Below are 16,138 nucleotides of genomic sequence, written 5' to 3'. Positions count from 1 at the left end.
ATTCCCGCCCTGCCTCCACTCCCCCAACCCTCCCCCCTCCGCCCCCCGCCAGCAAAGCCTTGATACTATCTCTCACTTCCAAATCTTTAATCAGAACTAAATTGTTTTCTTCATTTACTCTCTCACCCTGGGGCCTTCTCCCTCTCTCTCCTTTCATTATCCTTCATCTTCCTCAGTTCACATTTTTCTTACCTGTTTTTCCTACTCATCTTGCTCAATCTTCTTGTATGGCTGAGTAATCAAATACTTATCTCACACTTCTTTCAAGAAATTCACAGTCCGTAATTAATAGGCTATTGATCATTCTCTCCAGTTGTGTAAGAATCAGTTGGGCTTGTCCCTTTTTTATTTTGTAAGTAGTAGAAGTGTTACAGGATTTTTGTCCCCTTAGTGCCTGAGGTCCTTGGTCATGCAGCTTCGAAGACGAAGACTGGTGGGCAGCAAAGAAAAGTTTATTGAGTAAGAGAAACCTCCCGGGGTGGAAGGGGGATGGGCCCTGAATGGGTTGCCCCCAGAGTTTCTAAGTTTAGGGGTTTTTGTGAGCTCTTTTGAGGAATTATCTTAAGCAATCAGCGTGTGCTGAGTTGTGCCAATTAGGGCTATGGTCAGGAAATCTGTCTATTAGGTTAATGTCTCTATGCTGATAGTCTTTTTTGATGTCTGGGGGCTTATGTCTTAACTATCCCTTGCCCGTGATAGGGACAAGTGCTTTGTGGTTAATTGTCTTATTTTAGGACGTTTTGCAGAAGTCATTTCTGCAAAGGCTGCAAAGCAAAATAGTGTAGTCCTGTCTAAGCTGCAGAACAGGATGTCAGTGCAATTTTATTTTAGCTGCCCTGACTCCATATTTTCTTGTTGGGGACCCTGACCACCTAACTGTCCAACTAACTCCTAACAGAATAAGAAGGGAAATGCTATAAATTCCTTAAAAGCCAGGACATTTTTTGTCCTACATACTGATGAATCCCCAACTTCTTGGAGAGTAACTGACATGTAGTGTGCACGCAGCAAACACCTATTTAACTGAATTTGGTCATGGTTCCATCTCTAGATGCTATAAACCTGAGACTGAGGCAAAACATTGCAGAATGGGTAGGATTCAGAATAGGTGGTAGGGTGAATGCCATATTAAGGAGTTTGAATTGTATCCCATAAGCAGTTAGTTGATTCTCTCCTTCCTGCAGCCCAGGAGAGTTGGTCTGGCTCCCAGATACTGAGGTTTTCTTCCTCCCAGGAGAGATTGTGCTAATCAGAGGACAAGGAGAGCCAAAAACTGGCCCAATTCTTCCCTTGCTAGCTTTTCTTCTCCAGACTGCCCTTCCTTTCCCTTCAAGATTGTAGACCCAGCCTATAATCAAAAAGCAGCTGATAAATTCATAGCATTGTGAATCTTTCTGCTTACACTCCTTCAAACAACCTTAACTTCTCAGAGAGTAGCACCCAGTCGACTTTATCTTATATAAATAGCATTTAGTCTCATCTCTTTATAGATTGGCTTAATTCCCAGCAGATGCGAGAGCAAAAACTGAAGTGAATTTGCCCTCCCTCCAGGCTTTTCTGGTAGCATTTTGTCTGTGAAACTAAGAGGCTATTGCAGCTATTACAAGAGGGAAGGAGGATGAGCTTAAAAAAAAACAAAAAAAAAACAGGGGGCAGGGTATAGGATGTGGTTTTAAAAGGGGGGGGGGGGGGGGGGAGGGAATTGTTGCCTAGGGCGGGGACAGAGTTTGAGGTCACAAAATTCCGAGAGGTCACGGGATCCTTCGAGCCGGTATGGGGTGGGGCTGGGGCGGTGGGTGGCTAGTCTCCCTTGCAGGCTCCACCCTTTGCAGAGATTATAAATGCGTGGCTGGAGCGCACTAACGGTGAGTGAGGGTGAGATGTGCATTGGTGCTGGCCACCGGGAATAAAACTTGTTGCCGAGAAGGACATTTTGGAGACTTTGTTGACTGGAAGAGGTGTCTCTGGGATTCCCACTCCTAGATCTTTGTTGAAGATTGGAAAAGAATCGAATTAGGGCCATGGGGACACAGAAGGTAAGACTAATACAATTACAGTTATTTTTGCTTGTTTGGGGTACACTCAGAAAGGCCGACATTAATGGAGATTGCTGCGCTCTGTTTTATTCTAAGTCATCTAGCCACCTTCAGGCCTTTTCATTTCTTCTCCAGCCTGTGATGCCATGGTTCCTCTAGTTTTCTTTGGATGTCACAGCCTGTAAAGGACTTATCCTCGTCCCACTCACCTTCCTGTCACAGGGAGAGTCACCTGGGGAAGTTTTGTATGTTTCTCAGGGTTGTTGGTGGTTTTGTTTTGTTTTGTCTTTTAACATAATCACATGCTGCTGAGGATCTGGGGGTGAGATGGTTGAGTGTTCCAGGCTGCTTGGCTGTGTTGATTACAAGTGTGGGTCTCATGAGCCAGCAGGAAGATTCCTCTGGAAGCATTAAACCTTGAAAGGACCTGGGATTTGTTTGAGGGAATGGGCCAATGTCCAGCCATCTATTCTATAACGTATACAAGTCTGTGGATACTAAGAGAGAATCCCAGTTGTACCGATTGTGGTTGTGATTGTGAATGCACGATACATTAATGTGTTACTGTATGTTACGTATGCAGTATATTTGCTGGGAGAAAATCATTGTCACCAAGGTAAACTGACTTGAAAACGAAGGAAGGTAAGAGAAGGGATGAAAAAACAGGGAGGAGAAAAAGGCCCTCAAGAATAGTAAATGATGAGGCGAGGCAGAAAGGAAGAGGTCATTACTGATGAGAAATGGATTAAACAGAAAGAGCTGTGTGCAGGCGGGGGCCACTCGGGTACTTAACACCAGGTTGTCTGGGGTGGGAGGTCAACTTGGAGAACTGAAACTTCTGGCTGGCCAGTCCGTCTAACCTAAAAGGGGACGGAGTTTAAGGCAAGGAAGGATGTCCTCAGCCATAAAAATTGAGCTTACCTAGAGCTGGAAATCTAAGATAAACACACGCTTGAATTACTCCCAGCAAGGTGAGAGATGACTCCCTCCTCCCCACCACATCTCTGGTCTGTTAGGTTGGGAGTGAGCTTGTGCTCTCCCCCTGCTGGGTGGGGGTAGTGGTACAAAACGAAGTAAACGGGGACCAGGATACCCTGGGTAGATTTTGTAGTTTACATTATCCAGAGCGCTAAGAACAGCCCAGTGGTGAAGATACCACCACCACCACTCTGGGCTTCAGTGGGATCTGGGGTACAGGAGGAGACGGCACTGGATCTAGCTGTTTCCAAAAGAATCCATTTTTAGGAATCCCAAGGCTTTCTTTCCCTGCAGTTCTATGCTTGCTTTTTTTTAATAGTTTGAAGCCAGTTAACCCAGTTCCTCTTAACTTTCTTCCCAAATTTTCTTGCCACTTGTCCCAAGTTTACGAGGTTGTCTGTATATCTCTGGAGAAGTTCTTCAGTATAATTTGTTCTTTTGTGTTCCCCCCATTCGTTACCTAAATTTCGTTAAGTTTTTGTTCTTTTCATACCACTCATAGGCCGAGTGCTCCTAATATCTCTCCTTCATTAATAAGAGACAATCATCAGTCGAGAGCTTTAAGGACTGTTTCTTCCTTCTCCCCCCTCAACCCCAGGTCACAGCGCCTCTGATCTTTGCCATCTCCATTGCTACAATAGGCTCTTTCCAGTTTGGCTACAACACCGGAGTCATCAATGCTCCTGAGATGGTGAGTGCCAGGTGACCAGAGTTAGAATTTGGAATAGGGAAATTATTCCTTTAAGTAGGGTTTCAAGAACGAAGAATTTCAGACAAACTTGATATCTAGCTTGGTGAAGGCTGAAGAGGCAGAATAACACTGGTGGGGAAGTCTAACTGAATCATAAAAGCAAAAAGTTCAGTTGCTGCCCATACCCTTGACTGGACTGTATCCATTCTTCCCGTCACGCTATTGTGATACACTTCCTTTATTATCCCTCAGGGGTTAGTTACAAGGAGGGTGGGAGGGTCTTAGGGGAGGACTGGGGTAGTCACTGAACATCAGTGCTAACTACCTACTGGGATTTTCAGGACAAATCAAAATTGTTCTTTTCAGAGCTACCATGAACCTCCAATAGGTTCTCTATCTCTTCCATCCCCACCCATTCATTTACTTGATTCTCTACCAGTAATTGTAATGCTGTTTTCTTAGGGAGGGGAAGATCCCCGATATTTGCCCCTTCTCATTCAGCTGTAATAATCTGTCTGCCCACCAATCATTTTAATTGGCAGATCATAAAGGACTTTCTCAATTATACCCTGGAGGAGAGGTTGGAAGACCCTCCCAGTGAGGTATTACTCACTTCGCTCTGGTCCTTGTCTGTGGCTATCTTCTCCGTTGGTGGTATGATTGGCTCCTTCTCCGTTGGACTCTTTGTCAACCGCTTTGGCAGGTATTGACCAGAAACTGGGCAAGGACGGGGGCTATACTGGTTGCATTGAGAACAGGTATTGAGAATTAGGATGGGGAGGTGATGATGCATTTGAATGAGAGCATCCCAAATTCCTGCAGAGGCAAATTTAGGCCAACTGGTACTGAATAGGGCTGCTTGGAGCTCGGCTGCCCATCAAGAGATTAGCCTTTGAGTCCAGCTGAAGCTAATTCAGTACTCTCTGTAATAAAGTGCACCATGGAATTTCCCAGAAACCTACTTGATTTACAAGGTCAGAATTTGTTTGCTTTTCTTGAAAAATTTGGGATTTCATGCTTGTGTTTACAAAGCAGGATTGGGAGGAAACATTTTATAATCCTTGGCCTGTGGCAAATGTGGATAATGGCCAAATAACTGACATTTTTGTCCCCCAAAAGAAAATTGAATCTTCTTATTCTTGCTGACTTCATAAAATGTCTTAGCAGAATACTTTCAGTAATGACTGGTGAAGAAACCATTTCATTTGCTAATTTAGACGTTCTGGAAACACAAATGAAATTCAACTTCTAAAAAAATTTAAAAGCAACCCATTTTATTTGATAATGTTTGGTGTTTGTTGTGTTTGCATTTTTGAGGCCACCTTGTGTCTACTAAAGTCATTGAAATTTTAATGTGGCCCTCCCATAATTCAATGACTTTCTTCCTATCTTTATTTTATTGGCAAAAGAACCTGATAGAGGAAGTAGGGAAACCAGGAAAGGAATGCAGAGAAAGGTAAAAGTGAGAATGAAGGATGAAATTTTTCTCTTTACAGCAGGTTCTCTCCTTTGGCTGCGCATTTAGGATCTCCCAGGGAGCTTTTAAAAGTACCAGCGTTTCACAAATAATACATTATATGTTAAAAAAGAAGAAGATAAAAGGAGGGGAAGAATAAAGGGGGGGAAATAGGAGGGGGAGATGAACCGTGAGAGATGATGGACTCTTGAGAAACAAACAGGGTTCTAGAGGGGGGGGGGGGGGGGGGGGGGTGGCCGGGGGGGGGGTTTTAAAGAGGGCACGTTTTGCATGGAGCACTGGGTGTTATATGCAAATAATGAATCATGGAACACCACATCAAAAACTAATGATATAATGTACGGTGATTAACATAACATAATTTAAAAAAAAAAAAGTACCAGCGTTTCAGAACTCCCCGGGTAATTCCAGCAAGCCACCCAAGGGCAGAGTCCCAGAAGTATCTTCCAAACATCTGCAGTAATTTTTCACTGTTAATCTCTTACTTCCGTCTTTCTCTAGTTGTTTCCGTGGCTTTGCCTCCCACGTTTAACACATAGATGCAGTAATTTATTATTTTATACTGGCTATCAATACTTACTGTAAATGGCCTTCACCACAGGCTAGCCGAGAGCCGGAGAGCTGAAACTGTCTACCTTTTTGGGCGTAGAAAACTTTTGTCTGAAATCTGTTCTCATTAGTATGCTGGTGCCATCTAAGTAACTATATTACAACAAAATGCAGTAAGAAGCATAAAAATTTCAGCACGGGTCCAGAAATTTCTCTTGAGTGTGTTCGTGGACCAGCTGTATGAGAATTGCCCAGGGCGGTGGTTCTCAGACCTTAGCTAGAATCAGATCACCCGGACAGCTTTTGGGAACAGATTGCTGGGCTCCGTCCCAAAGTCAAACCTAATGATTTAGTAAATTGGGGTGGGGTGGGACAATTTTAATTTCTTGCCGATTTCTAGCTGATGCTGTTAGTTTGTGGACAACTTTGAGAACTACTGGCCTTTGTGCTTGCTACAATCTTGGCTACCGCTGGGAATTAAAAGAATCTTAAACAAGTTCTCTAGGTGAGTTTTATGCCTACAGAGGTGTGAGAACCATTGATCTTACCCCAACTAGAAATGTTCTGATAACAGAAAGGAAAACTTAAAACTGGAAGAGTAGATAATATGAGCCTGGAGAAAGGGTAGAGAGATAAGGAAAGAGAGAAGTTCCGGCCTGGCCTATTTTGCTAACTTCTCTTGTCTTTTAACCTTTTCAGGCGCAATTCAATGCTCATTGTAAACCTCTTGGCTGTCGCTGGTGGCTGCCTTATGGGGTTCTGCAAAATAGCCGAGTCGGTTGAAATGCTAATCCTGGGCCGGTTGGTTATTGGCCTCTTCTGCGGCCTCTGCACAGGTTTTGTGCCCATGTACATTGGAGAGGTCTCTCCCACTGACCTACGGGGGGCCTTTGGCACTCTCAACCAGCTGGGCATCGTCATCGGGATCCTGGTGGCTCAGGTACTCTAGAACTCATACTTAATGCGTGTTAGTTTCTTGGCTCATTAAATAAGTTAACAACATAGATAAAGCTCTCAGGAATATCTGACGTATGTTCAACTATATGTAAGTTTCAGGTATTATTATTACTATAGCGCACAGGTGGCTAAAGAAGCAGGCAGGGTAGAGAAAGGAGAAGAAACAGAATTTATCTTTTCCTGTGGTAAAAGAATGGATGATTTTCTGAAATTTTTTTCTGATTTATTTTTGCAAGAGAGAGCGCGCACATAAGGGGAGGAGGGCTGGGGCGGAGGGAGAAGCAGACTCCCTGCTGAGCAGAGAGCCCAGTGTGGACTGGATCCTAGGACCCTGGGATCATAACCTGAGCCAACGGCAGATGCATAACCGACTGAGCCACCCAGGCACCCTGAATTTTTTTTTAACTGACTTGTGGCTTATATAAAGTATGAGCTTTATAAAGTATCATCTTTATCTGGTTTCTAGATCTTTGGTTTGAAAGTCATCATGGGGACTGAAGAGCTTTGGCCCCTGCTTTTGGGCTTCACCATCATTCCAGCTGTCCTGCAAAGTGCAGCCCTTCCGTTTTGCCCCGAGAGTCCTAGATTTTTGCTCATCAACAGAAAGGAGGAGGAAAGTGCTAGGGAGAGTGAGTATCCTTCACACCTTCGCTGTAGGAATTTTGGGGTTGTGGTTTGTTTCAGGATGAGGGCTTTGGATCTGTGTTTTGTCCGCTCCTTTTCTGGCCCCTCTGGACCCAAGCTGGAGACTTTCCTGATTGCTCTGGAGTCAGAAACTTTCCACCCCTAAAGAGTGGAGTGAGAAGCAGGTTAAGGCACAGATGCTAATTGATAAGCCATATCCAGGGCTCATCTGCGTGTGGCTTCTTCCCAGCTGTGTTATAGGGAAAATGAAGTTGGGACAGCTCCTTATCTTTATCCTTTGTTTGTCTGTCTGTTTGACCAGTCCTCCAGCGATTGTGGGGCACCCAGGACGTGACTCAGGACATCCAGGAGATGAAAGATGAGAGCACGAGGATGGCACAAGAGAAGCAAGCCACGGTGGTGGAGCTCTTCAGATCACGCAGCTACCAGCAGCCCATTATGATTTCCATCATGCTCCAGCTGTCCCAGCAGCTGTCTGGAATCAATGCTGTGAGTAGCTACTCTGTGTCCCAGGGGGTCCCGCACACACTTCACACACCTCCCCGAGGGGCCGAGTGAGGACGCCTGCTCACCTCCTTAAACCTACAGAGTCCCCATGATGCTCGCCACGCAGCAGCCACTCCAGAAATACTGATTATCTAGGTTTTGACTTGGTTTTGTATTTTAAGTTTATTTACATAATCTCTACACTGCAATCTGGGGCTTGGACTCACAACCCCGAGATCAAAAGTCGCATGCTCTTCCTACTGAGCCAGGCGGGTATGCCTGTTTTTATTTCTTTAAAATTTTATCTGCAGTACGTGTTTCCCATGTGGGAAAATAAGAAAATAAATAATAAAACGAAAAATTCATCACCTTTTGTCTTGGAACTTAGGGTTAACATTGTCCTCTTTCAAACTTCTTTCAGTATGTAGGACATGACACATTTATCTACTTTTCAGTAATCCTCTTTCTGACCACTCATTTTTTATTTCCAGTTGTCTTTTACAAATCTGATCAGTGTTATCTGATGTCACCAGTGATAAGGCAGGCCATACAACTAAAGTAGATCCAAGAATTTACATGCTGTGGCTTTTTTCCAGGACTTCACAGTCTAAAAAATATCATTGTAAAGCCCTGGGGAATAAGTAGGAAATGAATTCAAAAGGTCTGGGGGATACACTGGGAACTTCAGATAGACCGGGCCTTACTATTCTGTCTGTGTAGTTACAACCAGAATAGTGACTCTGATAGTTGAAAGTGGGGAGCAAAATGGAAGGTGACATTTGGCAGGTAGCTTGAATTCTATTATCTCTAAGGCAGATACTACCTTCCAGCTTTTGGATCCTAGTGGTAGTAAGAGAGGATATTCCTATACCTTCTGTCCATTTGCAGATAAAATTTTTGGATGTGAAGCACTCTTGTTCCGATTCATGCCCAGAGGGTCTCTCCTCAGTCTTGATCAATATGATTAGATCATTCTGTAGCAAAGCATTTGCCACAAATGCTCAAAATAGTAAGTTGGTCCTTGGCCATTTCTCCCTAACACACAAGAAGGTTATTTGTATTTGAAAATAGCAGTGCTTTTCATAAAGGGTTAGAGGCTGTGATAATCAGAAATTGGGAGGAAGAATAACCGCTGCGATGATTTTGATGGATCCCAGTTTCAAATTTTGTCATTTTAAAAATCACTGTGGGGGGACGCCTGGGTGGCTCAGTCTGTTAAGCGGCTGCCTTCAGCTCAGGTCATGATCCCAGAGTCCTGGGATCGAGCTCCACATTGGACTTCTGCTCAGCAGGGAGTCTGCTTCTCCCTCTCCCTCTGCCCCCCCCCCCCCTTGTGTGCTCTCTCTCTGACAAATAAATAAATAAAGTAAAATAAAAATTTATAAAAAATAAAAATCACTGTGGGGTGCCTAGCTGGCTTAGTCAATAGAGCATGTGACTCTTGATCTTGAGGTTGAGTTCAATCCCCACATTGGGTGTAGGGATAAAAAATCTTATTTATTCATTTGAGACAGAACACGAGCGGGGGTGGGGGCAGAAGGAGAGGGAGAAGCAGACTCCTCATTAAACAGGGAGCCCAATGTGGGGCTCTATCCCAGGACCCCGGGATCATGACCTGAGCCAAAGGCAGATGCTTAACCAACTGAGCAGCGCAGGCACCCCAAAAATAATCTTTAAAAAAAAAAGTACAGCCTTATTAGTCCTATTTTAGAAAACACAAATATACATCGTTTCTGTCTGAGGTTGTAGGTATTTGGAGAGTTGTTTCTTGAGAACGTAACCCAGAGTAGACAACGTATATTCATCAAAAAGTCTGATGAATACAACTCTAGAGGCAAACACTCTGGATGAAATAATAAACTCTTGACCCAAACCTGATCTAGGTTGGGTCATGATGATCTAGATCCTGTTCTCTTGTTACCTTGAGGTCTGAGTTCAATATTTTGACATCTCTTTAACTGTGGTAGCTGTAGCAACCCTACATTTCAGCATGCTGACCAGCAAATAATAAAAAATAGTATAAACAGTAGCTTACTTAATAGTACATATTAAATTAAAATGATAGCCAGTGTCATTTCCTGAAACACTTGGAAAGGACCGAGGGCTAGGGATTCCAGCCCAAGTTCTGTTTCTAATAACAAGAGCAAGCTGAGGTTACTCCTCAGTTGGCTTCGCTGTCAAATTAGGATATCAGTGTGTGCCTATCACTGTTTTAAGGGTTAGAGGAATTGTCCATTGAAGAAGCTTAATTGAGGAACTTGCTGCTGGCTGGCTTTGTTGGAAAATCATGTGACTCTTGATCTTGGGGTCTTGAGTTCCAGCCCCATGTTGGGTGTAGAGATTACTTTAAAAAAAAAAAAAAAAACCACCACCAAACTTTAAAACAAACCAAAAAAGCTTAATCATTATATCTAAGTTAATAGATGTAAGGAGGAGACTTCAATGAACAGGAGGAATAAACATTGAAGGAGAAATGGAAACAAGTAGCTAGAATTGAGAACTAAGAAAGAGATAAGATAGAGAAAATGATTTCTTTGCAGAAAAGACACTGATTGAACCAAAAAACCCCGAAAGGACTCCTTAACCTCCTGGGACTTTGAGTGTATTTTTCTGAGGGTTCTCTTTAACTGCGGTGCACAGCTGCTGTTTCAGAATTGCAACATCTTTTGTTTCCTATTAGGTGTTCTATTATTCAACAGGAATCTTCAAAGATGCAGGTGTTCAGGAGCCAATCTATGCCACCATCGGCGCGGGTGTGGTTAATACCATCTTCACTGTTGTCTCTGTAAGTTGGATGGTGTGATAGTTTGGGGGCAGGAGGAGGGGCATTCTTCCTACACATGTTCAAAGATCGGTTTTGTGTCCTTCCATCTCCCTCCCTACCATCATTTAAACCTTTGTGGTTGTTTCGTTCTTCTTTGGGGAAGAAGAGCTATTGAATGATGGGTATAAGTAGTCTTCACTCTCTCCAAGCAAATACGAAGTGAGTGAGAAAGAGGGAGGTATAAAAGATTTGTAGGATGCTTGAAACTCAACTAAAAGGGGACGTGTGACTATACCAAGTATCCTGCTATTGGTAAGGCAGATTCAGGTAGTTCATACAGTGTTTTCATGAAAGGGAAAGCAGAAATTTTATGTTATATTATTCTTCTTTTAGCTGTTTCTGGTGGAAAGGGTAGGGAGGAGGACTCTACATATGACTGGCCTTGGAGGGATGGCTGTTTGTTCCATCTTTATGACCATCTCATTGTTACTAAAGGTGAGTGCTCTTTAAGTGAAGGAAAGGGAGGGGAAGGAGAGAGAAGAGGTTACAGGTGACTCTGACATGGGTGGGAAAAGTGAGATGGAGATCCATAAAGTCACATGCCCAGAGTTTTAAGAAAAGTGAATCCTCAGAGATAAGTAATTAAACTGCTGTAATTCTTACATCTATATAACATACAGCTTGTAAAATACCTTATGTAATTTAATTCTTCAAGTAATCTTGAGGTAATTATTCCCATTTTACCGGTGATGAAATGATCTTAGTGCAAAATGACACATGTGTGAGCACAAGGCTAGAATTCAAAAACCCAGGGCTTTTGACTCTAAGTCGAAGAACTCCATTGTACCCCAGACAGGGAGCTTTTCATTATCAGTCAGTCCTCATAGCTGGGAGGCTAGATCTATCCAGGTCGAGATGTCTTGACTACTAACTTTCCTTTGTTCCTTCCTAATTTAGGATGACTATAAGTGGATGAGCTTTGTTTGTATCGGGGCTGTCTTGGTCTTTGTGGCCTTCTTTGAAATTGGCCCAGGCCCCATTCCCTGGTTTATTGTGGCCGAACTCTTCAGCCAAGGACCCCGCCCAGCTGCAATGGCAGTAGCTGGTTGTTCCAACTGGACCTCCAACTTCCTGGTTGGGCTCCTCTTCCCTTCAGCTGCAGTAAGTAAATTCAAACAAAACTCAACCAAGCCCATCTTGAAACCAGCTCACTTAAGCCGACAGGTTTAAAATTTGGTAACTGACACCACAGAGGATTAGATATCAAGTGGGGTTTGTTTTTGTGGGGTTTTTTTTAGAGAGACTGAATGTGGGAGGGGGAGGAGCAGAGGAAGAGGGAGAGAGGGAATCTCAAGCAGACATTGCGCTAAGCATGGAATCTGACCCAGGGCTTGATCTCCTGAGCCGAAACCAAGAGTTGGACGCTCAACCAACTAAGCCACTCAGGCGCCCCAGATATCAAGTGTTTTAAACCAGATTTTTTTTCTCATTTTCAATGGCATATAGAAAAAGAAGGAATGGTAGCAAAAAAAAGATTGAAGCAGGAGGGCAAAACTGGCAACTTTTATTTTTTTAAAGTAAACTCTACCCCCAACATGGGGCTCAAACTCAAGACCTGGAGGAGATCAGGAGTCACATGTTCTACTGACTGAGGCAGCCGGGTACCCCACAACTGGGAACTTTTAAAAGACCACTGGTCTGAGGTGATTACAGGCATAGTTTTGCCTAGATACAATGATTGAGATGAATCCCAAAGGATTCCAGACCAACACTTAAAATCCACAATTTGAATTAGTGACTTCATGACCTTAAAGGCTCACGAATAATCATAGGATGTTAATGAATGAGTGAGGTGTAGGTCCTATTATAAAATGACCTGGAGCTGGTTCCTTAAATAAAGGCACTTGCAGTGAACTTCTAGAATGCATTTCCTATTTCTATGAGTCTTTCAGAAACCTGGATTTTAAAAATAATCATCAAAAGTCCTAGGGGCGCCCGGGTGGCTCAGTCGGTTAAGCGTCTGCCTTCAGCTCAAGTCTTGATCCCAGGGTCCTGGGATCAAGCCCCACGTGTGGCTCCTTGTTCAGCGGGGAGCCTGCTTCTCCCCCTGCTTGCTTGTGCTCTATCTCTGACAAATAAATAAAATAAAGGAAAAAAAAAAAAAGTCCTAAAATACTCAATAGGTATTTGGAAGCAGGGATCTTTAATGAATAGGGAAAGGAATGACGCAGAATTGCAGGGAAATATAGTAAGTGAGCAATGGCATCATAAACATCCGAGGAAGGGGCGCCTGGGTGCTCAGTCGTTAGGTGTCTGCCTTCGGCTCAGGTCATGTCATGATCCAGGGTCCCAGGATCGAGCCCCGCATCGGGCTCCCTGCTCCGCAGGAGGCCTGCTTCTCCCTCTCCCGCTCCCCCTGCTTGTGTTCCCTCTCTCACTGTGTCTCTGTCAAATAAATAAAATCTTTTTTAAAAAAATACCAAGGAAGACTACATGTTCTTGTTAAATGTGGAAGGGTTGTGTCCCGAAGCCTCCTAGAAATGGATGGGAAGGGAAGGGGTTTGGCAATGACCGGAATTTACACTGACACTCCTTTTTCTGTATCTTTTCACTAGTTCTATTTAGGAGCCTATGTTTTTATCATCTTCACCGGCTTCCTCATTGTCTTCTTGGTCTTCACCTTCTTCAAAGTCCCTGAGACTCGTGGCAGGACTTTTGAGGAAATCACACAAGCCTTCGAGGCACAGGCTCGGGAGGGTAACAGAGCCGAGAAAGGCCCCATTGTGGAGATGAACAGCATCCAGCCCATGAAGGAAACCGCCACCGTCTAAGCCATGCCTCCTTCCCGCCTCCCTCCCAACATGGAAAAGCAACCTCTCCCCAGATGAGGGAGAGACCTCATCAGCTTATAACCCAGGACTGTTTCTGAATGCTGCTACTTGATTCCTTTCTCTTCCCACACACTCCATGAGCACTCAGAGGAACCCAGTGCAGGAGTTAGTTGTTATCTTCAATGGCTTTCGAAACATTTCATTTCTTGGACATTCTCTTCTGTTTAGGAGAGACCAAGCCAACCTACCTTCATTTCAGGAGGAATTGGCCACTTGCCATCTGACAGCATTGTCGTCTCTTCCTCCCTTGGGTTCTAATAGGGCCTCACCAGGGCCAATAGGGGAGGGGAGTAAGAGTGAGGTGCAGTTTCCCCGACCCCAGACTTCCCAGGAAGCAGATCTATATGAGTGTGGACGGCAGAGAGGGATTAAATAAGAGCACCTTTCTCGCTTCCATACAGCTCTGCAGAGCAAATTAACGTGAGTTTTATTTATTTTATCTTCTGGTTTTATTGCATAAATATTTATTTTTTTAAGCGTAAAATAATTTTACCAAATGAAAACAGAAGGAAATTGAGGATAGAGGGAGGCGCTTGAAGAGAGGTTCTAGGGTAGAAGATTTGATACTGGAGAGGTCGAGGTGCAATAAGGGGAAGTTTCAGGGAGAAGTATAACGTGTTCTCAGAGGGTACCTGATGGGGTGTGTGAAGTTTGCACGTTGCCTCTTAACCTTCAGGTGGAAACTCTCAAGTTTAATTTCTCAGAAAAGTGATGTGCCTGTATTAAGAAGCTACTGGTTACCTTTAGAACTTTTTTCTTTGTTTAACATTATATGTAGTGTTACTTGAAATCTAGGGTTATTAAGATGGGCATTATAGCTAATGGTGGTTGGGTTCTAATTTTGGCTGGAGTCCAGAGAAGGGAAGGTTATTTCTAGATATTCTTTATCCCCTCACTGGACAAAACAACTTCTTCCCCTTATGGTGGACTCATTGTGAGGGGTGGGGGTTAAAGTATTCCTAATACCTGCCTGGTGGGAGAACCTTCCAAATGAGCAACCCAAAACAGTGGTTCTTGGTAGAGGTTCTGTATTTCTCCATTTGTTCTTTAGGAGATTTTAGTTGTTGATATTTTAAGCCATAGCTTTAAAAGAATTCAGAGAAGAATGTTCATAAACTAACTTGGAATTTGTAACCTCAGCTCTGGGAGAGGATTTTTCCTGAACGATTATCTAGTTGAAGTATGTTGTTGCTAAGGGTCATCGCATGCTTGTTCTGTTACCATATTTGCATAGTACGACGTCAAGTGCCCTTAGGGGACCATACGTTTGGGATAATATGAGTAAATGTGCAGTGTAGCCCACACTTGAGAGAGTATGAATGTATGTGCACTGTCACTTTGCTCTGGGTGGAAGTAGATGACTGGTAACTTGTGTCCTTTATGTACCTACAGCCCCTTTTTAAATAGAACGTGTTCAAACTCATCTCTATGTATATAAATAACACTGCCTCCGCTGGGTGGAATTTGCATCTACGGTTTTATTCCAGACTTCAGAGTTCAGACGCGTCTGGCTACCTTTCCTTGCTGGACAGTTGGGGGGAGAACTCCTTAAATCTTGAGATTGAGGGTGGAGGACTCTGCCTCCCTCTAGACCCAGACAATGGCAGTATGAAAGGAAAATGTGAGATCAGAACATGTGGCCTCTTGGAGGGGAGTCGTAGGGGAGAAGGAGCCTTTCTTTTAAGGGGTAAGAAACAAACTGAAGACTTCTAATTCTGGAGCATTTGAGAGAGCCAGATGAGGTGGAGGGATGTACACTTGCTCCAGGTCTTGGACACCCGTACAATCATCTAGTTTCCCAGTATTTTTATAAATGGAGATTGGGCCCCATGACACCTACTGTCTTCCTTCTTCCATATGTTGCTTGATCACCTTTTCTCTCCTTGGTGCTTACATACTTCAGACCCTTTAGCCAAACCCTTGCCTACGACAGTATTTTAGTCACCAGTTCTCACTGTTCCCCCTGATCACTGAGCGTTTTGGGGAAAAAAACAGCTTATATGAAATGGGGCTTGGTTCAACAGGTGACTTTAACTGCACCTCGACTTCTGGCTCCTCAAAACCAGTGGGTTGGCAGTAATGCTGTGTGGAAGTTTTCCCATTTCTCAGTGACCAGATTGTGAATATTTCCAAATGGATTTTCTATTATTAATGTTACTGTGGTTCTTTGTTTTGAAATAAAAATTCTGAATGTACATATGATATCATGGGCTTGCTGTTTTGGTTTGGTTTGGGTTTTTGGTTTTGTTTTTTTTTTTTTGTCCTTCCTGTAACAACAAAATCAGCTTTTAAATCCTGGTTTGGCCACTCAGTACCTGTTACCTGGAGTAAGCTTCCTAAGAGTCTAATGCATACGAAAATAGTGGTACTTGTTCATGATGCAGATGAGATGAACAGCCTTAGTGTGTTGCTTTCTTTCCCCAGTGAGAATTCTTTTCTCTTCCTTTCCCCTCTGGTCTTGCTCTCTGAAATTCATCCTGTGCTGATGTCAGGATATCCATATTACATGTATTTAAGATTTTATTTTTGAGTAATCTCTACACCCAATGTAGGGCTGGAACCTACAACCCCAAGATCGAGTTGCACGTCCCTCCAACTGAGCCAGCCAGGTGCCCCCATAATACATTTATATCACCATCCTACTTAAGATCCTTCAGTAGCTGG

At 43.5% G+C, this 16,138-nt stretch overlaps 1 protein-coding gene across 1 annotated transcript; it reads left to right on the top strand.

The window, feature by feature from the left end:
• The first annotated feature begins 1,871 nt into the window (after nt 1–1,871).
• On the top strand, nt 1,872–15,670 carry SLC2A3 (solute carrier family 2 member 3). Its single transcript, XM_021690811.1, has 10 exons — nt 1,872–2,036; nt 3,613–3,705; nt 4,248–4,408; nt 6,431–6,671; nt 7,155–7,317; nt 7,635–7,822; nt 10,500–10,604; nt 10,977–11,078; nt 11,541–11,744; nt 13,199–15,670. Exons 1-10 carry the CDS (start codon nt 2,022–2,024, stop codon nt 13,412–13,414), a joined length of 1,488 nt encoding a protein of 495 aa, XP_021546486.1. The 5' UTR covers nt 1,872–2,021; the 3' UTR covers nt 13,415–15,670.
• Nucleotides 15,671–16,138: the final 468 nt, after the last annotated feature.

Source organism: Neomonachus schauinslandi, chromosome 5, assembly GCF_002201575.2.
Source record: "Neomonachus schauinslandi chromosome 5, ASM220157v2, whole genome shotgun sequence".
NCBI classification, from domain to species: domain Eukaryota; kingdom Metazoa; phylum Chordata; class Mammalia; order Carnivora; family Phocidae; genus Neomonachus; species Neomonachus schauinslandi.
The sequence above is the reverse complement of the archived record's forward strand: the minus strand, read 5'-3'. Positions and strand labels throughout refer to the sequence as shown.

Bases quoted from the DNA above. Each gene is read 5' to 3' on its own strand.
- SLC2A3 (XM_021690811.1), top strand. The intron at 3,706-4,247 runs GTGAGTGCCAGG...TTTAATTGGCAG, and splicing joins TCATCAATGCTCCTGAGATG to ATCATAAAGGACTTTCTCAA. The intron at 11,745-13,198 runs GTAAGTAAATTC...TCTTTTCACTAG, and splicing joins TCCTCTTCCCTTCAGCTGCA to TTCTATTTAGGAGCCTATGT.